This window comes from Falco punctatus, assembly GCF_963210335.1.
Source record: "Falco punctatus genome assembly, chromosome: 2".
NCBI classification, from domain to species: domain Eukaryota; kingdom Metazoa; phylum Chordata; class Aves; order Falconiformes; family Falconidae; genus Falco; species Falco punctatus.
In genome coordinates, this window is record NC_137581.1 from 46,053,236 (window position 1) to 46,078,752 (window position 25,517).

The window sequence follows — 25,517 nt, forward strand, 5'->3', positions numbered from 1 at the left end:
GCTTTTTTTTCTTACAAACAATTGGGCATGTATTCATTTCATTAAAAGTAGTGTCAAAACAGCTGTTCCTAAAACGGAAGCATAAAAAGACTACTGAAGCAGAAACTCTTCTGGCTGAATGAATGGAATCTTATAAGCAGAGCAAGTTAATACTTCAAATGTTACCCAACTGGACTCCCACTGAACAAAAAGTTTGACTCTTCCATCTCTCTGAGATAGAAGACAGCACCAAGCAAAAACTCCAAAGTGTTTCCTGCTGTCAACACTGGGGGTTGGTCTCCATGAACAACTTCACAATCATGGGTTTTCATCTTGGTTATCTAGTACAGTTGGGGAAGGAAAGTGGAATAATTGGAAATACAACCAATTAACCGCTCCCCACCACTCCATTTTCCTTAGAAAATTCTTTAACTCCTGAAGACAATTTTTTCCTTCTGTGGAACATGGTCAAAAGTTCTCTTGGCTGATATTACTAGCACAAAAAAAGCCGCTTTCCAGAAATGAAGAAAAAAGCTCCTTCAATCCTAACAGCAAAGGAAATCATAAGCTACAAATGAGAGTTCTGCTGGCAAAAAACCCAAACCCAAACCAACATTGTTACAGAATTGCATCTCAGACCCTTGGTGCAGACTTGAGGAAAAACCTTTTATTAGTGTTCCTCAGCTGGTGATGAACTTCTTTTTCTGTGATGAGATTATTTTTTTTGTCACTGACCATCTCTGGAGGAGGGAAAGGTGTTTCTAAAGATATTAAATGCATTTCTTCTCCCCACAGATGAAAAGTCTAATGCAGTATGACTGTAGACAAAAATTCTTAGAATAATTGTCTTTTTAGACCACATCATTTGCCAACAAATCTTCGTTCAGTTCAGCAGTGATTACCCAAATAAAGCGTATCAGACAAGTTACTGGTTAGTATTTGTGACGTTCAACCCTCACAGGATTTTCTGAATGCCTTTAGTATCATCTATAGGCTTTATAAACATTTTATAAACATTTATAAACCAGTTTATTACTTGAACAAATCAGCCTATGGCTGCAGAAACCTACTTCTGGCTGTGAAAATCATCTGTCATATGAGGGCAGAAAAAAAAGTAAGCCTGTTGGATGACTGAGAGGTTAATAAAGAGTTTACTTGACATATAGGTGACATTCGATATGCCGAATCACAAGTGTGTAACACTCAGGATAATGTGACCAAAAACTTGTATTCTTATTACAAACAGTAATAACTGTGTCCTGAATTTCTGTACCAGTATTGGCTTACCTGTTCAGCTCAGCCAAAAAGTAAATGCAAACAGGAATTTACCAGCCAAGTAAATTATTCCATAATCTGACCTGAATGCAAGTAAAACTGCAATACTGAGCAATGGCAAAACACATCCATGTTCTCCATGTACTTATTTTTCCATGCTATATGAATACAACAAAAAGAGAAGCGTATTTGACTGAATGTGAGTTCTTGGGTATTTTCTGTGATCCAGATAGCTGCCAAATAGAAATGTATGTTTTGGAGGAGTAAAAAGATCTGCCTCTATCCTTTTTCCAGCAGAGGACAGAAACCAGGAAAGCTACTTTCAATGTTGTCTTCCCAAATTAGGTATTCAGCTTTAATTCACAGGTGGACGAAAAGGCATACATTTATGAGTTACCTTATTCTGGTATGGTATGACAGATGATAAGGCAGTCTGAATGGAGAGACATAACTAACAGTAGCAGAAAAGTTACAAAGAAAGTAAAGTTTTTCATTAATAATTGTTATTAACAAATAAATATTTCTTGTCATGATAACATATGACTCAAATTCCAAGAAAGTTCTCATCTAAATTTCTCCTTATTGATGGCAGCATGTAAAAACCTAGCAAAGAAAAAGTGGCTCTGAAACACTTTTGGTGCAACTTTTATCTTCTTAAGCAAAGTGCAAAAAGTCTTAAGCAATACGTGTTTTGAACTTCTTTAGGAACACTTAGCACACAAAAACAAGTCTACCAGGTTATAGAAATGTCAATATGGAACATATAAAGACTCCAGTATCATTCATATCTATTATGTCTTAGATGTAGATTTTTCAGTCAGCTGTTTTTCTCCAATGAGTGCTTTAAACTACTTTATCCTTCAGACAACTATTTTACAGTTAAAAAGTAAGTTACAAGCAAATTCTCTTGAACACCTGATAATTTTGTATTAGAATTCGAAAAACGGTTGTTATATAGCTTGTTCCATCTTCAGCTCCATCTAGCCTTTGACCTTTTGAGGATATTTGGTTTCATACAGTTTAGAATATTTTTTTCGTTGCCACTATTCACAAATACAGGAAACAAGTGGCATTTGCTTGCAGAATCTTAAGTGACTCAATGAACTTACTTTGTTTTTATTGCTACTCAGTTAATTTCTAGAGTTGTGAAAATTCTAGACTTTCAATAATCTTTTTTTTTTTTCTCAGATTCCCAGTGACGAAGTCCACAGGGACTGGAGATGCAGATTGAGGATGAAGTACAGGCTCATTTTTCTTCTTAGTGTCAAAGCATTCCATGAATGCCAAGAAGGTGGTACCTACTCTTTTCTATTTATACTTGTGATAGAGACACATAGACCAAAAAGATTATGATTATGCTTAATATGCATTTTTTGTAATAACAAGGATCTTGATACACAGACCCTATAAATGTGAAATGAATAGATTACAATGGCAAGCTTTGCAGAAAACGAGCACTTTGATGAAGGAGTTTTCAATTGGACAATTCAACAGAAGAATTCCACAAGTGGAAAACATGTTGATTTGATAATATCTACAAGTACATATCAAATACACTTTTAAAATTAGGTCGTAATTGTGAGTTCTGAAGAAGCTGTTCACATTCAAGCTTAAATATCATTATCAAGAGAGGTTCTTCAGCTGCAAATGGAGAAGCAGGAACAGGTACCAGCAAGTTTAGTACTGGCCTCATCAATACGACCACTTGATATAAAGTTTCCTTGCCTGAAGATCTTGAAGGTCTGGTTGGTGTGAAGAGTTACAAGACTACTTGAGCAGAAAGATCTGAAGTAAGAATGCCAGTTTGGAAAGCATCACATTGAAAGGTAAACCAAAAGAATGTGCTGATCTCAATGTTACTGTCCTTCTACTGAAGTCAACATCCCTGCCACAGATTGCCCGATTGCTGCTTTTACATTCTATGCATAGTAAAAGAGGCATGCCTTTTAAGGTGAGGTATACTACTTATCTTTTTCAAGATTCCCACCTTTCCTACTACTTTGATAACAACCCACTTCACCAGTTTTCCGTTTTCCCTTGGAAGCTCTTCCAGAAGTTAAGGGGCATTTCTAGTTTCTAGTGGAATGTATGGTTGTCTTTTGAGAAACAATCTTCTCAGGCAGAGACAGGCCTCAAAGTTTACTGTAAAGATGTTACAACCTTCCTTAGCTATTTAGCATGAGCCACAAAACAACTAAAATAAACTGAATGTTTCTTCACATATACCCTTCCTCAAGGAAAAATAAATATTCAGTTCTACAGGGCATATCTGACAAAATCTTTCAGCAAAATACAGACCTTCACACTGTTCTTACAACTCTGAGAAGCCATGTAAACCTCAAACTGACACTAATGAGTATACCTCTTGTAAGGAGATACTTGAGCTGAAGTGAGCTCCAACTACTACCACATGCTGGAAAAGTACAGATGTAGGCAGGATGATCATACTCCTTTATGCACTCGCCCATCAGGTCAAGGCTTGCAAGCAGTACAACTAGCAGTAGTATCCAGCTCAAGAATACTGGTCACCAACGAGTATTGTCATTGACAGCATTCAGGTTCTGTATTTTTTTTTGTCTTTCAGCATGCAATCTCTCCCAGGGAGATTATGATAGGTTATTCTATTTAATCTATCATGATTTAAAGCACAGATAATATCTTTTCCAAACAGATTGAATATATATTACGCAAATACAAAGGACCAGATTCTGCTTTCATTTCCATAAAATACTTAAGATGATTTCATGATCCAGCATGTTCGTAACTAGGTAGGCCTATCACTCACACACTGATATTGCATCCATAAAGGCTTCAAACTGTCATACCATTTGTTTGCACACATGCCAAATACTATCACTAACTTCCATTAATGCAACCTAAATGCCATTTTAACAATTCATATTTAGCTATTCATTAGAAAATAGGTGAAATGTTCCGGGCCCTCACCATTTTATGAGCTTTCTACTTACTTTGATCAGGTCTGTAATCTACATTCTATGTATTTTTATAGGTAAATACATATGTACAGACACATTTATATACAGATATATATAGAATCTATGATCAGATTTGATACAGCTCAATTTTAATCAATTTAGCTGAAATTTTTAGTAATACCCTATCTCTTCCTAGAAAAAAGAAATCACTTATATCTGAACAAATTACACATTTAGAAATTCAAGGTATAATGAATTGGCTTTCCAGACATACAAAACCATCAGAAATATCAAAGATACCTCCTAACTTACATTCTGCAAAAAATGTTTAACTCAAGAATATTGCAGCATAAAACCTGTACTTTTGATTTGTATTTCCCCTATTCAAAGCTAGTAAAAAAGGAGGTGTTTATTACATTGGTTTAAATATTTCATTTCTAAAAAAGCCTTGTTAAAAGATAACATACCTATCAAAATTTTTATGCTAGAATTAACAAGTCTGGAATTGATATGTTAAAGCAATCACCCCAGATATACAACACAAAGGTTCAAAAAAAACCCACAAATGCAATGCAACAGTCTGAGTTGCTGGAAGGTGTTAAAGTTTCCTAGGGTAAAATTAAAGAGCCTTAAGAAGGAGACAGTGTTAGAAATGAGAAAAGACATACAGAAAGACAATGCATGTTTCATCCAAAAAAAAAAAAAAAAAAGAAATAAAAACAAAGATGATGCAGACTACCGAACATTTACACTGTAAAAAAAAGGTTAACATTTAAATGTGTTTTCTTTCTCCTCAGGTAACAAGATACTAACAAGAAGAAAGGCAGAACCCATTTTGTGCAGTTCTTTGAAAAGACAGATTCAGTGCATGGAAGAAGTGACTGGGAAGATGGGCTTATTTCCACCCTAGCCAATAACGAAGACCAAATACCTTTGTGCTTGTCCCGTTTATGCTTTAGCTGTGCTGGATGGGGTCTGATTCTGGCTAGAGCCTGTTCTCGATGGTTCATAAAAATAGGACCAGGAAATACAAGGGGGCCTGAGGAGAAACATTTTGCACATGCATAGGAAAGCTCACAAAAAAGGAAACAGTGTGTTAAACAAAATTCAAATTAAAAACAATGAAAAAAATAATAATAATTATATAATTTTGTTTTCCTAAATTCAAAAGACCCTAAATAAGAAAGTTGCCATTTCTTGATAATAAGACCAAAATATTATGCAAAGAAACAATAAATATCCCATAGTGACAGTTTTACCTAAAATTGTAAGTATGCAACTACACTCCAAGCAATGGAAACAGAACAGGCTTGCACTGGAGTAAAATTTGATTGCCAGTATCCATTACTGTCTTTAATAGTTAAAAAGATTAATTATCATGCTTTACATCCTACAATATTACATTCAAAATACTAATTTGAAACAGTATCATCATATCAATGCTGAATTTAAAAAACATAACTATTCAACTGTTTGTAATTACCATAATTAAAATGCCGAGTTCTCACAAAGAAACCCAAAACCACTTGTTCCATGGAAAATTATGCAAATCATATGACTTTTTTGAAATCTATTTTAAAATATTTCCCATCTATGTAAAGGTCTTCAAGAGAAGATTTGTATTTGAAGAAAGCAACGATTTATGTATTTAAAATTTTCTCTAGGCTACCTTTTCTATTTAAAATCTAGAACCAAGCAGTGCTGTATCAAGTTTAATTAAGGCTGATTATATGTAGATCATGGACCAGCAATTTGTTCCTTGAATCTGTATTTTTCCTCCATTTTAAAGGTTAAGCATGCCACCAAGAATTTCTTTGGAGGCATCTTTCTTCCAGAAGTCTCACTTTCAATGGAAACCATGAATCAGGAGCAGCTACTTCTGCCAAGTGCTAGTCCATGGGTTCCCAGACCCAGTCCTTTCATGGATTAAAACAAAAAACAAACAAACAAAAAAGCCCAAACCAACCAGAAAACCCAATATAAAAACCCAAAAAACTCCCACAACCCAAAAACCCAAATTAGGCTTTATGTCATGTTATAAACAGCTTTGAAACCTTGAAAACAAGTATTCCTCCTCTTTCCCCAAAATCATTATTGATACTCCATTTCCTCAGCTGAACTTTATTAAGAAATTCATGTAGGCTACTTCTCATAAATGCCCATTCTCTTAGGTTTCCTGCTGTCAGCTTTAGACCACTAGTTCCTTCAACTTATAGTAGACAGTATGGAAAGAAATTTAAGTGGAAGTCAGGCCGATTCTGCCTAGCTTTAGAGCCTTCAGATGAAGAAACTTGCCTTCACACACAGAAGTTCACAAATTTTAGCATTAACTTAAAAAACAAAATTAAAAATAGCCCCAAAACCTGAGGCCCAAAACCTCATTAATCATGTATGTTTCTACACACAGCATAGATATTTTGTTTGGTTCTGTTGTATTTCTCTGGACTCTCTTAATCCCATATAGGTCTCCTTGATAATTAAGAACTCCTGGCAATCAAGGATCATCATTTGCTTTTTCTTTATCTTCATCTTTCAGGTTTTCCCTTTAGCTGTTTTACTATTGTTCCCAGTTTTCAGTCTCCTCTCAGCTGAAGCTTCCGTGTAATAGATACATTTTTGGTAAAAACTACTTTCTGCCTGGCCGCTTGCTGTGTTTAATATCCTACTTCCCAGAGTTTAGACTTACACAAAAAATTATACCACACTTTCCCTCTTTCCAAGTTGGAGGGGAGATACTGAGGAGTATACTGAGGCAGGCCAGGAAAAGGCAAGAAAGGAGAGAGACACAAATAACAAGCTGATTATGAAAGCTAAAAATGTTTGAAGGACAAAAGATATAGAGGGAAGCTGGATGAAGAACAGGAGAAAATAATAAAAATAAATAATAATAAAAAAACACAAACACGAAAAAACTTGCTTACTGAGAAGTTCCTGTCGAAATTAAAAGCCTGAGAAATAGAGAATGGACAGGATAATATAACAAAAGCAAAAGCGAAACTCAGATTAGAAAAGTTGTAAAGACAGATGCAAGGACTGCAAAGAGTACAGCATGAAGTGTGTAGATCTAAGATATTTGTGGGAGATCAAACATAAGAAGTGATCTCTAGATAACTTAGGCAAACAATTCGGAAGTTATAGAAAATGCCTGCACAACAAACAGACCAGGGGATGAGAGACAGCTCTGAAAGCAGCCTTTGGCATTTTAGCGCTCAGAGCAAAGATGGCAAAAGCATAAGAGAATTTCAGGAGGACAGAAGGAAATTAAGTACGTCAGGGTGAGTAAAAGAAATACAGGATATTTGGAAGACTGAGAATATCTAGGAAGCAGAAAATGCTGTCAGCTGCCAGCTCCAGCATTGTGCTCGCACACAGATGCCTTTAGTAGCCAAGCCACTCATGAATTACACTCCCCTGGTCAAGATGACATTTCTGTAGCAGTATCTAACTTTCTGACCAAAGCAGGATTTATCTTTGTCTCTGGATACTCCTATATACGCTACATTCCCACCTATTATGGAAAGAACCTGAATCCAAAAGAAAGTTTAATGCAATATATATCAATTTCATAGTAATTTATATCCAATCCATGTAACACAAGTCTGTCATTCTCTTTGGCTTTTTATACATGCTAAATCTGTAACATGATCATAATGTAATAAATATCTACAATTCAACTACATTGCAATGCATGTTTAGTCATGCACTGGGAAAATGTAAAGTACCTCCTCTCTCTCCAATATACCACCACAGGAAACAAAACACTAGAACAATTCATATAGACCATATCTGCTCTCTGCTTACATCTGAGGTTGCCTATATAAAGGGAGCAGAGTTTAAGTACTATGAATTATTCTGGTGGAACAACTCAGCCATGCATTGGACATTTCCTTTATTTTGTTAAAAAATGCCTAAAGAGCATTATTTGAAAAACTCTTCTAGAAGCCTCTAACATAGATCTACATGGGGAATAACAACCTATCGCTATTCTTAGTTATTTTAGTAGCTCAAGTTAAAGAGACAAGCAAAGGAGAGTCACTGTTAGACTGTAATGCTGTTATTTTAAAGGAATTGCTATATAATGTAAAATGACATTCACTCTCTCCCTTTATTCTTTATAGAATGCTTTCCCATAGTTAACCTGAGAGGTTAAACATCCATAGCCTAGGAAATGTCAAGATTAGCTTTTTTTTCTCGGTCCTGCAGGATCCAGGCCTTTTAAAATGGACTTTGTCTGGCAGTGAATTAAGAGCATGAAGGAAAAAAATGCTTACTTACAAAAATAATTTAATTTTCTAGAAAATTACAATGGATTTATTAAATAGTGCAGTGGACTACAGGAAAATGTACACAATTACTATCATCCTGCATGCATTGCTTTTGAATTCTTGGCTGTCTAAGCACTTAGGCAAAACTATCTAAGAGCTTACTGTTTGATTTGACATTTTGATTTTTTCTAGTAACTTTCCCTAAATAAATGCTATTCAGCAAGCTGTGATTACAGAATACTGAAATCTATGATCTCAAATGGTGACTTCTACATCAGTGCACTGAATTTAGCAGGCTACCTGAAAAAATAGTACACGACCACAAAACTGAAGATCATATCATGAAGAAGAACACACACAAGCAGCGTAACTTAAGGTTGCACAGGGAAGTCCTAGGTTGGATGGTACTTTCTGTTGTAAAAACCTACTTTTTGGCTTCTGGAATACTTGTAGGAAATATTCACAGACAATGTCACTGTGCTCTGCGGGCACTAAGGTTAATTGCAGTTTGCTTAATTTGTTCAAAACAATGAAAATAAAACCAGGACACATGCCTCTTCCTGTGTTTTTAAAACTCTTTTCTATTGACACTTAAAAATTGTACAAATCAGACATGAAACAAAAATTTTTAGGGCTTCTTATAGGGGGAAAAGGAGATGCAGGCTAGCCAAAGGGCAATTTGGGGATGATAGAGAATGGGATGGAAATAATGATTTATGATAATCTTAATTTTGACACCTCTTCCCTTCTGAATACTTGACTTTCTCTATATTGTTAAATAAATGTGAAAGATGCATTTCTGTATAAAAACACATAAGGTAACTTAAAACAGTAACTATAAACCAGAACTGTTCTCATTGAGTCTACTGCAAATCTGAGTTCAAAAACTATAATATAAATACCTCTACTTTAAAAATCAATTTTATTAACAATAATCACCTCTTTCAGACAATAATCACAAACTCAAGCACAACAATGTAATTTCACAGAACCATACCTACTGGTCATTAAGGACAAAAACCTACAGCCTTCTCTTGAAAGCATTCTTAAACAGAAAGTCATGTATGGGTCTGAGATTGTTTTGTTTCAAGTAGAAAGATTTGATTTGTTTTGGTTTGTTTAAAGAACTTTGAAACAAATATAACCTCCAGGTCCTGAAAGCAACAAAATAAATATGTAACTAAACTATAAAAAGAAGCTGTGCTAATATTTAATGAAAAATACTGTATTTGAATAGATAGTTCTGCTGTATATTTAGGTATATGTTCAGCAACGAACAAAGAATAGTGTTACTGACAAACTGATTCCAAGCCCATAGTGGCTTGGACAGATGTTAAACACTTTTATATATTACTCAACCTACTATGGTAAAACTGAACTAACTGAATCAGTTACACTTCAGAAAAATCAAAAATTGCCCAAATATACACAGACTCAGATAACATTGTCTCAAAACACAGCAGCTTTCACTAAAATCAATCAATCTCCTGTGGGTTCTTTTGTTGTTCAAAATAGAATAAGATTGATGGAAAATAATTTTCCTGTTCTCTAAGGGCATCAAAAGCTAAAACTTGGTTAATTACACACCAAATCTCTATCTCTGTAATGATCATCTAAAAGTAGGTTTTTACATCATAGGCTGAGAAAGAGAAGTAGTGAAATACCAGTGAAGCACAAGACCATTTATTATCACCATAGTAAGAGCTATGTCTGTGTTTTTTTAGCTTATTAGTTAAATGTATTTTGTTTAAAAAGCTATTTTCACATTCTTGCAGCTTTCTGAAAAAAAAAAATTACCTTTAAGCACTAAGTTAAAATATTTGACTACTTCTAAATTCTAAAGTGAAACATCCATCAATAATTATGTAGAGGTATTATGATATAGCATAGACGCTGTGATGAATACAGCTGGCTTTATTTCTCAAAAGGTCATACACCACACTGAAAAATGTGGAATTGATTTTGAGCCTTCTTCACTGCTCTTGTCAAGCCATTAAGCTAGAAGCAGAAAGGAGCAGCTGGAAGAAGTAGTTCTACCACTACCACAGAAAAGAAGCAAAACTGGTCACCTGAACACACTGTACTTTATGAACTGAAAAGAGTAAAGAAATATAACCAATATCAAGAAACTCTTAAGTTCTTTGAAATAATAGATTTATTATCCCAAACTGAAAAATATTTTCCACAGTTAATTTTAAGAATCTAATATGGATCCTAATATGGATCTAACTAAGGATCAAATATTTAAGGATCAAACCATTCTATGATTCTTGACTCTCAAAAACTATACAGGCTTTGTTTCTTACTGATCTGGCATAAAAGAACAAAAGCCACACATTAAAACACTACAACCCAGAAATCATAAACCTGACAAAATACCCCACTGTGTACCTGAAGGAAAGACCCTAACAGAGCTAGTCTGGCCTTTAACTGACTGAGCAATGCTTTCAGAGAAGTAAAAGGTTGGAATCTTTCTTTGGATCTCTAAATAGCTATTTCATTAGCAAGGATTTGTTCAGTTACATATGCACAAATACTAGAACTTTTTGAGTAAACTAAGCAGTCTGCCTATTCTTTTTAACATTAATACAATTATTTTTCAGGTTGCAAAACATTTTGCACAGCAATACAAAAATCTAGTTGATTACTTAAATATTCTTGGTCTCTCTCATGAAAAGAGGATTATAAGGGTTCTCAAGAATGGTGCTGTTCTTTCCACCAGCTCATGGAAAATTGTAGCATTTGGATGGAGAGGCAATAAAACAACTTTTTCATATAATTGTGTAAATCAAGATCGATTATCAAATCAAATTTTCATACTTGACTATGTAAATCAGGATCTTTAAGTATTTGTCGAAACACTATTCCTAGCTTTATCACATAAGTCATTCCAAACTGAAAGAGGAGACTAATCTCCAAGCCTTCCAGCTAGACATACCCACTACCTCCAGCAGCCACGTAGGTATAGCATTTCAATGTTATTTTGATACAGAATACAACATGATGTGTGCCACAAGCTGTCCAGCAACATCTTTTTAGCTACAGTCCCTATACACCTATCAACCCAACAATAGCAACACATTCCTGATATTGATCACCCGAGACTTAATTAAATCCAAAATATGATTTATTTTCTTTAGAGACAGATAGCATACAAAAGGGATAAACTGCTCTGGTTCTACTTCTAACCACAGAAATGGAAGCAAACTGAAATGTTTCTCTGCTGCTCTTTTATTGTCTTCCTTTCTTTTCTTTTTCCAACTGAAATTTACCTCCCAGCTCTGTCATCGTTACCTATCTGGGCTGAACAGCAGCAGGTTTCAATAATACCTGGGTAATTCAATGAAGATTTAACAAAAAATAATTGTTAGCTGTACCTAGTATTTGCCAGCAGTATGCAATGCAGCTCTAACATGACCTAGATTAAGGAAGACAAAAGGCTTCCCCTCTCCATGTCACAGCTAAAATTAACCATAAAGATTTAAAGAAAAATAAATATTCCATCCTCTTCCACATGTATAGCAAACTATAAGCCTTCTCTTCCTTGTTGCTCCTTATTTGTGTTAAAACCAGTAATTTCTTACTTGCAAGTGAAATAAAGCCACAATTTGCCCCACAAGGCTCACTGGCATGGAGTCTAGGAACTAAGTTTCATCATGGTGTGCATTTTGTATCTGAGTAAAACCAGTATCTAATTCCTAAAAGAAGAATCAAAATGGTATTTATGGTATCATATATTTATTATTCATACATATATGAAGAGCATAGCATTCCAACAGAGCTGTTCCTCTTCACAACACACAATAATCTTACCAATGACATCATCATGCTTCATAAAATATTATAATTTATGTCAGTTTAAATCTCTCAACTTTAAATATTTACCAGATTAAGACACTGAGGTATTTTAAAACAAGAACAGTACTAAAAATTTGTTTAAGTACATATTGTTTATGTAGAAAATCAGCAATACTTCCTGAGTTAGATAATACACAAGGAAAGAAAATTTTGAAATTACGCAGCGTTTTGTTTTTTATTCAGTCAGTGTGTCAATTTTTTCATGCTATTCAAATGTAGGAAAGTTCATTGTATGAAACAAGAAATTCTGATTACATATTGTACAACATAGAGTCATTCATTTAAAATAATAACTAAACAATTCATATTATAGGTAACTAGCACTGGACAGGTTTGCAGTCATTTCTATTCTTCATATAAAAAAGCATATAAAAATATGCTTTAGCATCTACATTTTTAAAAACTATTATTGAACTAGGAAACAACAGAAAATGAAAACTGACTATATGAAAGTGATAAAAAATGCTACTGTTCGCCATTAAAATGCTGATTCTTATGAGCAGACTTTGTTAAACATACAGATTTTTTACAATTTTCCAGAAGCATGCTAAATAACATAAGCTATCCATTTAGGTTCTGATTCTTGTTTCATTACTGTATTGGCTCACTGGAGGAAAACTAATTAATTTTCATTAGAAAACAGACTAAGAAGTTTGCTTGAAGTATTCAAGCCTCTTATCAATAGGAAAGTCACTTACCTCTTCCTTCTTCCAATCTATGTCTCCTATTTACACGTTGCCGCTTTTCTTCTTGCCGTAACTGAAGGTGTTCTTCAATATTAACTCCAGGAACAGGTACAGCTACATAGATTAAGAAAATAAAATATGTAAAACTATCTGTAAAAATTTTTATTATTGTAATAAACCCTAGAAGAAGTTAAGTAAATGAAAACTGAAGCCTACTTACTACCTGCATCTTACACTGCTCTCACACAGTATTTAAAAATAAAGAAAGGAGTTGAGTAAATTTGGAAAAGAGTTTTAGGCCTTATCTCTGAATTTCCTGGTTTTCATGAATCTGCCACAATTCCAGCATCACTGAACAGTATTTAGCACATACTATAAATCTGTATGTGCCTAATAGAAGGAAATACTCAGTTATGTGTTGTCATTGTTATCTCAATTTTCCCCAAAAAAGTTTCAGAAAGGTTTATTACTAAAACAAGCATAAAATAGCTTATATTTTAAAAACGTTTTAGATAGATTAGATATTTTTAAGAATGGTTTACCACTGTATGCTCTGTGCTTACTAAGAGTCTGTATGTAAATCTTATTTAGCAAAATAGGTAATTTAATAGAAAATTGAAACAAAGTGAAAAGCACTTTTTAAAACAGAAAGCATGACTTGAATGAACACAACAATAAAATTACTAGAAGCACTACCTTTTTCCAATGTTTCTTCAGCAAATTGCAAGAACCTAAACAAAATATACCTTGCCCCCAGCATCAAACAAAATCTTCAGCTGGAAGTACTGTCACTTTTCTACAGACAAATGTGGTCAAGTCCTCACCTCAAACTATGCCAAGCCCAACACAGCACCAAAGAGCTGTTGCCTATCCTGCTGGGAGGGTAGTTATCAAAGTGGAGGTTTGCACAAAAACTGTAACTTCTTCCTGGTCATGCATGAGAACAGGGCTGTGAATCAAAGCTGCTATTCACCATCGATATAAACCTACTTCTGTGATAGCCATATAAAAGAAAATTATTTTTAGAAATACCTGTTTGGAGGAATCGGGAGTGCACAGTGAGGTTGTTTGGGGTTCTTACTGTTAATTTATCAAGAGGACCACTTCTAGTTTCTATTTAACTTTTGCTTGGGGAAAAAAACCTCCCACACTCCAAGTACAGCATAAATTTTCTATTGTTACTATTCCACCCCCACTCCCTACCCCCAATAAAATATTTATACATCTCATCAATTTAAGTCATGCATTTGATTTTTTTTTTTGTATTCCTTTTCTATAGCAAATACTATATCCATATATCCATGCAGGACTAAGGGCTCTACATAAATCTAAACATTAATAAGAAGGAAGGAAAACCTGACCTCCAAAAACCTGTAATTGCCCAGTAGAGAGAATATAATATTAAAAATGCTGGGATAACAGATCTTAGAAGGAAAGACTCCAAACTGTATTTTCCAATAATCATACTAGTTGGCTTTTTTTCCCCCTAAGGTGGGTATTTTTGGGGAGGAGGGCTGGGGTGGGAGGTGTTTGGGGTTTTTGAAAAGTAAATTCCACATTCCTGGCAGCTCTTTTTCTCTGAAAATTTATAAGAGAAAAAATAAAAAAGTTTTCAAGAAACAATATTCCCCATCTTCTATGTAACTACAAAAAACCCTGACAAAAAGATTATAGAAAAAGTTTCAAGCTATCAAAAAAGAACAAGAACAACTTTCTAGTATCAGTATCATAACCACACAAGACAAAATGGACACAGGTGTATAGTAAGGGCAAGTTTAAAATATTTCACTTACCAATGTGATTCCACTTTTCTATTTCACCAATTAAATCTACATGATAAACCACATTTTACCCATTTTAAAAATATGATGCTAAAACTATTCTGTAAATCTAAAAATTCAGTAATTTGATTGGAAAGAAAGAACTGCATTATTTAAGATACAAAGTTTTATCATACAGAAGAATGAAAATACTAACTGAAATATTAACTGAAAAGAACAAACCCATTTCTAAACTAACCTGTTATTCCAATTCAAGTTTCAAAAGTCATCAGTGGGACTGAGTTTATTAAAGAGCGTAAACAGATCTACTGAGGAAAAAAAAGGTGCAGCAAGAAAGAAAATTAAAAGCCATCTTGCTAATTTCATGTCACTTACCCAACAAGAGATCTAAAGGTATCATCTCTTTTACAGCATCAAGGATTCCTCTTTGCCTTGCTTCCTGGCCATCCAGTTCTCTAGCACATGCCTTGCAGCAGCCACATACAGCACAGCCTGACTCACCTGAGCCACAGCCACAGATTCTGCAGCAAATAAAGAGTTCTTTTATCACTATCTTCTATTTTTGTGCTTTACTGATGCCTTGGTAATTAAAGCATACATTATTTATTTTTCTATCTCTGGATATGTAATTTTTCCTGAGATAAACAGAAAATATAGCTAATTTAGATCCTAGCTGCTGCTCCATGGTGCCAGAGAGCACACACTGACCATGCATATCTGAACTGACTTCTCAGCATTAACTTTTCTTCATTTAATTAAACATACACAACATGAAAACATGAACAAGTTAAAAACAAGCACAGGCCATGCTGGATAAACAGTAATGGCAATATGTAAAGCAGTGGCCCTTTATGCAGCTCAACCCCAAAGTAACAGATAAAAGCAACTGGAAGAGCAAGATAAAAAAAACTTCCATCATAGGATGAAGAAACGTTATGCCAAAGCCAGCAACTCTATCAAGAAACAGATTACATTGGTGCTCACATACAACAGCTTCTAGTAAAGAACTATATGCTAAAGAAATGTTAAAAAATGAATTTAAACCTAAATCACTTGAAACCATCACAAGCCATACACAAAAATTTTAGCCTACTTCTGAATTTAAAAGCAGACTATTTTTAGATATAATGTTACCTTAAATGGAAGTTTAAAACCACATCGACTCAGTTTGTATTCAACACATGCTTTAGCCATTCAACACACTATAGCAAGTGTATTTCCATATGTTTGCTTACCCTCCAGGCACCCTGTCAGGACGCCCACTACTAACACAGCTAGCTCCATAGCCTGTGCAATCTCCACATACAGTGCACACCATACACTGTTCCAGCTTCCATTTATGCATGCCTGGAGGACACATCATGGACTTCTCATCTTTTTCATCCAGTTCCTCTTCTAGGTCTTCATCCATTGCTGTTGCCATGTTCTCCACACCAAAACCTAGTCAAGATATTAAAACAAGAAAGAGCTGTTTTCTGAGGCCAACAGTGGCTGCTGCAGAAGCTCTGAAGAACACACGCAGATCAGGTTTTAAAAGGAGTGACTAGGCATGCCTGCTTTGCATGCTCAGCCAGCACAACAATGCCTGTAAAACCCCTCTGAGCACAGGCTGGGGTACATAGCTATGGTTTCACAATGGAAATGAAACATTTATATTCAGTATACAAGTAACAGGTCACTTACTCATCACATATAACATATGCTAATCCAGCAAAGATGAACAGGTATGACTTTTCATACCTATATTTAGGAGCAACGGAAATGCTCGGTTTTCTGGAGAAAGATATAGACTTACAGTCATGCCCTGTTTGGGCAAACAACAGCCTCAAGACTGAATGAAAACAAGGAAAGGCAGAAATTTTTTTCTTACTAAGACAATGGCACATAGTAAGACAAGGAGTGATGAGGTTTGATTTTACTCATTTGTTTTAAAGAAAAGCTTTTTCACTGACAAAAGTAATTGAGATTTATTTTTTTTTAACATAACTAAGTTTATTAGTATGTGCAGAATACCAAATACCTGACGTTCAAGTGAAAGTATCCATACCTGTGTGTTTCTTTAAGCATGTTGCAGGTACTTTAGCTTTAGTATTGGAATTATATTTTATAATAAAATGCTTAGCTATGTTTTCACTTGTAATATTTTCCAGCACACAAAACAAAAGGAAAAATCTAGGTCCTTCACCTTTTCCTCCCTGGCTCATGGAGCCTGTGTCTCGCCCACACTGTCCTTTATTATTTACGCCAAATGTCCAAACTTCTCCATTCTTCATTAACACACAGGTGTGAGCTTTGCCCATGGCTACTTGAGTCACAAAATGGCCTTTCAAATCTGTTACTAAACCTATAAGATATAAAACAGTTGAGTGGTAAATTGTACTTTCTACCCGAGAAGGAAATTTCAGAGACATAACAAAACTGCTAATGGATACTGACAATTTTTGAATTAACAGCAAAGGAGAAAAGCAGATATAAAAACCAAGTTCTAGAATAAGAAGTGAAAGGAGAATTAGGTCTAGGCCATTTATCCTGCAAGGAAAGGAAAGCCAAAACCAAACCAAACCCTGCTGCAAATCCCTTGTTCTGAAAAACAATTCTAAAGGAGTTATAATGCCACTGGAGTTTATTTCTTCAATATTTTATTTAAATTGAGATGCACTGGATCACCTGCAAATTCAAAACAGGCTGTCTTTTGAGCAAAGGAACATATAAGGCCTGGTTTCCTGCAGCCTTTGCTCCTGACAAAACATGTCTCATTTCTGTTGACTTTTCCCTGTGTGGCCTTCTAGTGTCAGATTAATACAACAAATAATTTATTTTTTCTTCTCCTTAGTGGAAGCATTTGTTTGGGCATTTGTCACCAGTGCTGCTATACATTTTTACAGAACTTAAGGAAATTGTCTTCTCTTTCTATCCTTCTGCCATATTTGGCTGAATCAGCAGAAATTCAGAAATTTATTAGGAGAGTAGGAAACACACAAACATCATTTACACATGTTAAAAGCTTCCAGACTCATTTCAATTACTCTAGTTGAAAAATCACTCAAAAGAAAAATATTAACTTACTTGTACTATCGGAGTAAATGGCATCTTTTCCAAACATGTAGAGTTCTCCATCTTTTGAAATTACAGAACTGCTTCCATTATTGCATGCTGTAGATATGACAATCTTTCCCTCCATTTTAATAATTTTTTTAGGCTTATATGGTTTTGACTGTCGTCTGCTTTTAGCTTTAAATAAATAAATAAGTTGCAAGTCATTCTACCAAAATAATTTTCAAAGGCACAATAACATTTGTTTTATAATTAGGGGTTAGTTTTCAGACTGCTACTGTCATCTGTATGATTTTTAATGGATTACACCGGTTTCTTTCAAAAAATTCAATGGCAAAGTCATGATTAGATAGGTATCTTCCAGGAATGATTCTTTGAGTTTTTCTTTTATATATAGACTGAACTAACTTTGTGAACTTTACAAAGCAGTGCATAGTAAAAAAAGAGTCCTCATTGCCATGTGAGAAGAATATATATGACAATATATGCATAAGTTCACAGGGAAATGTTGCACAAGTTCAGTTCTTTACAAGAAAAATAATAAACTCTATTAAAATCATTGTCCCAGTTTCAGCTGGGATAGAATGAATTTTCTTCCTAGTAGCTGGTACAGTGCAATGTTTTGAATTCAGCATGACAATAATGTTGAGGACACACTGATGTTTTAGTTGTTGCTAAATAGTGCTTGCTGTTAGTCAAGGCCTTTACAGTTCCCCATCTGCGCCAATAAGGGAGGTACACTAGAAGCCGGGAGAGAGCATAAAAAGGACAGCTGACCTGAACTAGTCCAAGGGATATTCCATACCTTAGAACATCATGCTGAGTATATGAACTGGGGGGGGAGTTGGCCAGGGCAGACCGATCGCTGCTTGGGGACTGGCTGGGCATCCATCAGTGAGTGATGAGCAACTCTGTCGTGCCTCACTTGGTTTTCTTGGGTTTTATTCCTCTCTTTTTAATATCTCCATTGTCATTACTATTATGACAATTTTTTACATTACTTCAATTATTATAGTGTTCTTATCTCAACCCACAGGTTTTACCTTTTCCTGACTCTTCTCCCCATCCCACTGTGGGGGGGCAGGGAGGGAGTGAGCGAGCAGCTGCATAGTACTTAGTTGCAGGCTGGGGTTAAACCCTGACAACAATGTTTAGAAAACCTCTGAGTCACGACAGATTCCCACAGGAAGAAAAAGGGAATTAAAAGTGCTAAAAAAGCCCTGCCCCAAAATCACTATTTCCAATCTGGTCTCAAACGAATCAGTAACAGCGTAGCTAAAGACTGGATAAAAGAACTAATAGCTATCATTACTGTCGGTGATTCTTCACCCAAGTCAAAGAACTGCCAGTTACCTTCAGTTGCTGACAGTTACCAGCTTCCTACAAAGAACACGTACACATACTGTTGACAAAAACCCAGTCTCCCTGCCCAGGTTTAAAAGAAATAAGGGGACTAAAAAATAAAACCTGTGCATATCCACTCTGAGCCAAATTAAAGAGGCGAAGAGAACCAGATGAGTCAGAAGAGAGCTGAATTTATAAAAGAACATAAGAAAGACCATCATCAGGTCCTTCAGCAGATTCTTCAGTAAGAAGATCTGGTAAGCACTGAATCTTCTCATTTAATTTTTGCTACTTAAAAAAAAAAAAGTAGCAACAGCAGTTTACTTCACAGTGCTAAACTTCTGTGTCATCTGAAATTGTAGATCAATTATACAACAAAAATAGTCAGTTTAATTGTATTCTGGATAACTTCCCAATAACTGTGCAAAGAAATCTTGAAATTTATGCTTTTAAATATATTTCCTGAAATATTTTTGCTTGAATCTCTTCAAATTTACTTTACATTTACTGGAGAAAGTAGTATGATTTTGTCCAACACAATTTTAATTAGATTTGCATTTAGGAAGACTCTAAAAAGTTACTACAGCACATACTAAGCACATACCAAAGTTCTACTAGTAAATTCCTCTCACTCTGAATACATTAAAAAATCCACACCATATGCATGATCAAACCTTAAAATATGTTCTTGACTGCATTTTAGTTATATTACATGAGAAAACCCACAGCCTTGGAGAATACTGTCAGTGTAGTTAATCTTTTACAGGAACAGTAAGCTAACTATGCTTTCTTTCTGCATGAGCTATGCCATAGGTCACATATGCAGCCTGCTGAGTTTTTGTTAACAGCTTTCTTGAAAGGTAAAATGCCTACACAGTTGATTGAAACAAAGCTGGACTCTACCATTGCTGTTTATCAAGACTTTAAATCTATTTTTACATTCTAATTTAAATAAATTTTAAAATTCTAACCATCTACTAGTATCCAAAGACCTAAACAGTACTCAAATGTTGGTATAAAATTCATAATATTTCTAATTGACTGCACTGAGGCACAAATATTTCAGTCTTATTAAATCTGTGTTTAAAATCTATGGCTAGCAGATTGAAGTTTTCCACAAACTCGCCTTCTGAAAAATATATTAATTTTAATGGTAACATTAAGTTACATTATTAAAGAAGGACATTATGGAGAGTTTCATTTGAAATTGAGTTAGGCTTGTATAGAAATATACATATTATCCTATTAAAATGTACACATGAGGCTGACAACTCAAATATCAGCTTTGTTTTAAGATCCTCAGGAGCTAGACATTTTTCAAAACATTTTTTTTTTTTTAAATATTAATCTAACACAACATAACAGAACAGTCTGTTTTCTAAAGTGAAGTATTTAACATCAGAGCAGATCAGAGCTTTAGGTCATCTAAAGGTAACTTTCATTGTCTTATAAAGTGTATTTCAACCTAAACACACAGCTTCAGAGATCAAAACTAGGAAGTCTGATAATTCTATATTGAAGAGGCATTTGTTAGTCTGAAGACCAAATTAATCTGTCTTCTGTAATGTCTGAAGAATTCTGCTCGATCAAGCACAGAAGACCATGCTTCTACAATTCCTAATCAATGTACCTCTGCATCATGGAGAGGCATTAGCTGGCAAAACATCGATTTCCAAAGTTCTCTAAAACAACAGTGAAAAGGCTAAAGTTTGGCTCTTCAGTTTTTGAGACAAAGTTCCAGGCAGACAGCATGGCCTCTTGACCAAACTTATGACTGCCTTTCCTCAGGAAAACTCTAAAATAGCACTCCCACGATACAATCCAAACTGTGGTAAAAGATCATAAACATCTCTAGTTGCGAGAGGTGGTGGAATTGGTTGTCAGGGTGCAAAACTCAAACTCAATGGTATGCTTACATGGTCTTGGAAAACATTTAAACTCTTCAAATTAAAAGGTGGTTAACAGGCTTTTATCAACCATTGGTCAAGCAAGTGTAAATACATACTTGATTCGCCATCCTCTCCCTTACTAGCAGAACCTGTGAAGAATATGCTTCCATCCTCAGCAACAAGTAAGGCGTGTGAGCCATCATGTCCAACAGAGAACTGAATAATCTTTGGAGATTTTGTGATTGGGAGTTCAACCCATTTTCCTGCTGAAGGACCACCTTGTTTGATTCCAAGGCTCTGATATTTGCCTGTATAATAAATCTAGGAGAAAACAGTTCACAATTTTTAGTTATGCCACAGCACTTTAAACATGCATAATTTTTGAAGTTGCATTATTTTTAAATCCCATCACTTCAAACCATACAGAACTTTCCCTGAAATTGTTTACAGTATTTCAATACCTCTATTCTAAATTCATGAATTTTGACTTAATGGGGGAAACATTCTGATTAGATTCTGTTTTGAATTGTGCTTTCTACTGTGCCACAGAGTTAGTTTTCATATATAATTGTTTGGCTAAATGAGTTGAACACGCAAGAAAGAACTGTACAGAAGAAACTACTCAGAGGAAACCAAGCATTGAAAACACTTAAAAGTTAACTCAGTGTAAACCCAAGATGGGACTATAACAATAAAAATAGTTTAAAATACCAAATTACTACAAATTTTCATATGCTTTGACACATTTTTAGAACTTATTTTCAGTAAATGCACAGTGGCCATTGAGTACATAAATAACACAGAATAAAATATTTCACATGAACAAACACAAAACTACCGGTTTGGCCTAAAAAGTTTCCTCTAGAACCATGCTACTCAATAGTAATATAAAATAGGTGTGTTAACCTATGTGGGCACCTAAAGCCATTTTTCATTGTCTTATAAAGTGTATTTCCTACCTAAACACACAAATTTAGAGATCAAAATTAGGAAATTTGTTAATGTTATACTGAAGAGGCATTTGTTAGTCTCAAGTTCAAATTAACCTGTGTCCTCTAATGTCTGAAGAGTATTGCTTGATCAAACTCTGCTTCATAATATTAAATTTTTTTAGGAAAACATAGTTAAGTTTATTTGTGAACATTTTCACCAGTCTCACTGTTTTGATAGCAGCAGAGCAAGGCCTTCATTCCAAAAAAGCAACACAATTCTGAACAAAGAAAAACAAGGAACTATGCTTATACAAGTAAAATAACATCAGTTTCCCAAACCAAAACAGAACCACAGTAAATAATGTAAAAAGTCATAGTCACAGTAAGCAAAATTATTTCTAAATGTCAATGAATATGCAAATGTCTCAGAAAAACAGCCTCCACTGAGCAGAACCAACACATCAAATCATTAAGAACAGGTTTAAAGAAATTAATTGAAAACTTTGCCTACGGAAGATAGTAATTTTCAAAAGGATTGGAAAAATCAGGCTGGGATTTAAATAAATGACTATGGTCAGAGTGCTTACGTAAAGTTATGAGGCAAAAAATTTTGCAAATGTGCTAATACATCATTTTAGACAAAAGGTAATTTTGTCCCCCAAATCTAAAACAAAGCCTCACACCATCTTTAAGTAAGACTGACCGTAGAAATTCCTGTAAATTTCAAGCCACAGATTTCTCAATGGTTCCAACACCATCTGTGGTTTTAAATAACCATTTTCCTTTTTCTCTTTAAAGTAGGCTCTGAAAATGTATTTAAATAGTGTCATATAAAGTCTTTCTAACATACTAAAAAGGCAAGAAGCTATTTTGGAAAACAGTAATTAAATTAAATGACGTGTAGATATACATTGGTGTAGTTCGTTATTTACTACAGAACATGTTCAGTACCTTTCCACTAGCAGTTTTCATTAGTGCAAACTCTCTTCCAGCACCAAGGACAGCTGATTCCTCATCAAACCCTGTACCTGAGTGAGTAAGATTGTGTTAACCAGACAGTTTAACCAGTCGGTATCACAGACAAGTTTACAAACGTAACTCTGCCTGGGACAGTTTGTCATAACAATAAGTTCTAAGAAAGTTACAAGTGAAACAAAGTCTTGCTGCCACAAGAAGGCTTACAGGGCTAGACTTGACAGAGTTGTTCAAAGAGGTAAAAAGCACTAGCATAAGAGCTACTGCGCTTGGTCAGAGAAAAGGTCCGTGTAGCCTTTTTGTTCTGATAGCACCAAAAGCAGAAACCTAATGGAGAAAAAAAGACCCACAACAAAGGCCAAGTCATATCTCTCCAAAATGCCTTTGTAGGAACCAACATTATTGCATCTCAGATTCTAATGCAAAGGTGTTTTTCATGTAATTTAATATCTTTCAATACATTTCTGTTCCATTAATCCAGCCAACAGTCCTTTTAAATTTTGTAAATTTGACCCAAACCAACAAGGAGTTCTATAGTTTATCTATGTGTTATATGAGCACCATTATGAAGTCCAAGCTTCAAACAATTATATATTTATTGCACAACTAGAGGAAAATACTGGAAAACCATTGATCATGCTACAGATAGAAAGGTGGTTTCAAAATGTGTATGTGGATTACTATGAGTCAAATAACGCTTAAGCAGTTTCAAAACCCTTGTACTTCTCCACCTGTTTATAATGGACCTATACCTTCTTGCACGTAATAAAGGCAAACAACAGGAAGGGCAGTGTTTTGGTTTCATTATTTGAATTACTAGGGTTTTATTAACCTTCACAGAAGAGGACTTACTTCACAGAAGAGAACTTACTGATAATGTGTAAGTCTTTCTCCAAATCAAACAATGAGATGCCACAGGCATGTAGGCATTTTCTTGCAAGCTTAAGCTGCAGCTCTTGTTGCAGTACTGGCTCAGTACTTGTTGCAAATATTCGCACTACAAAGCCATCCTGCAATAAATAAATAAAAAACAACCTACTTTATACTGTAAAATAAATGCATTAATTTACTTTTTAAGGCCTAGGTGCCTCAGGATAATACTACTTCAGAGCAAGTTATCAGAGGACACATTGATAAATGTAACATTATTATACAGGAGAACAGAAGAAAGTGTCAAACAGGACGAGCTGAAGATAAGCATCTGACTGACCTTAAACATATTTTGAATTCTATGAAAACACTATGAACACTATGAAAATGGTGAATTACTATAGAGATAATTAACTCTGAATCTCACCACAGAAATATTTGTAACTATTCACATTTATCTTTTATGCCCTCCTGATCCAGAACCCAAAATTCTGCATCGCAGTTGAAGACTAACTGCTTTAAAAAGTAGCTAAAACAGGTTTTTGTTTACAAGTGTAGATCAAGCATCTTCATCTGGCCATGTTAAACGTTGTTTTATTAGCAGGGAAAGGGATTAATCCTGGTTCTCTTATAGTTGCAAGTTTGGCACTTCTTGCCAAGCCTGTATCACCCTGTCCCTACCCTATCCCTGTTTTACAGCTTTCTCACTGTCAAAACACAGTGATCCATCCAGATCTAAAAATGTAATAACTGTCTGCCAAACACAACACAGAACAGCTAGAACTATTTTGCCCTTAGTAGAAGCACTTATTTGCATTTCCATAACTTTGGCCAATAGGCAATTTTCATATAAAAATCTATCTGAATGTAGTATCTTTCATACCTCTTCTATTAAATCTCGCTGAAATTCCCTAACATGTACCAAAGCAATTACAAGAAACTAAATTAGAAAAATAAAAATATATAATAAAGCTCTAAGAAGCTTATGCCACAGAGATCCTGGAGAACAACATGTTAAAAAAAAAATTATTCCACGTATAAGATTTTTTTTCCTCAGAAAGAGCAACAACATTTTCCTTAAAATTTATTTGAAAAATAAAAAAAACCTGAAAAATCCATCACAAATTAAAATTGTGTGGGTAAATACCAAAATATTGCTCCTTTATACACAAATATGGTAGTTTCCCCATTATCTCTAGTTACATGGATTTCTTCCTTAGCAAAGAAAAAGCCAAACATTAAGCAAAAAGGACGCTATAAGTATTGTAAAATAAAACAATTCAGTTGAAAGAAGTTTACCCATCATACGTAACACTTACATCTCTAGATGCTGCTATTTGATTAATATATTCTCCATCAGTGAAAAGGATATTCTGCCCTTCAGTATGACAATCTGTGAGAAAGATGAAATGCACTGCATCAGTTTATTTTAACTTACATAACACACACTGTTAATCACACTATGAGAATTCTAGTTTGCCTGAAGAGAGATTAGACTGTTCTGATAACATGTTATTTTATGCTATGATCTCCTCTCTCACCCAAAGTATATAATACTCCTTTGTTCCTTTAAGAGTTATTAAAGCACTTTCCATTGTATGAAACATAAGGGATTACCTCAATATTTAACTGTAAGAGCATTTAGTATTCACCTGTGAGGGGTATTCTAAACT

General features: G+C 34.7%; 1 protein-coding gene across 21 annotated transcripts in view; it reads right to left on the reverse strand.

The window, feature by feature from the left end:
• Positions 1 to 25,517, reverse strand: part of MYCBP2 (MYC binding protein 2) — a 202,020-nt gene that overhangs the window by 124,335 nt on the left and 52,168 nt on the right. For 19 of the 21 annotated variants that reach the window (XM_080374371.1, XM_080374365.1, XM_080374382.1 and 16 more), the window contains exons 9-18: positions 25,164 to 25,237; positions 23,846 to 23,984; positions 22,951 to 23,027; positions 21,184 to 21,388; positions 17,847 to 18,011; positions 16,966 to 17,124; positions 16,016 to 16,220; positions 15,156 to 15,301; positions 13,012 to 13,113; positions 5,122 to 5,229 (exon numbers count right to left, since the gene is read on the reverse strand). In XM_080374371.1, coding sequence (XP_080230497.1) covers positions 5,122 to 5,229; positions 13,012 to 13,113; positions 15,156 to 15,301; positions 16,016 to 16,220; positions 16,966 to 17,124; positions 17,847 to 18,011; positions 21,184 to 21,388; positions 22,951 to 23,027; positions 23,846 to 23,984; positions 25,164 to 25,237 — 1,380 coding nt within the window. The remainder of the gene's footprint in view (positions 1 to 5,121; positions 5,230 to 13,011; positions 13,114 to 15,155; positions 15,302 to 16,015; positions 16,221 to 16,965; positions 17,125 to 17,846; positions 18,012 to 21,183; positions 21,389 to 22,950; positions 23,028 to 23,845; positions 23,985 to 25,163; positions 25,238 to 25,517) is intronic. The other 2 variants (XM_080374375.1, XM_080374363.1) reach the window with 1 other exon arrangement.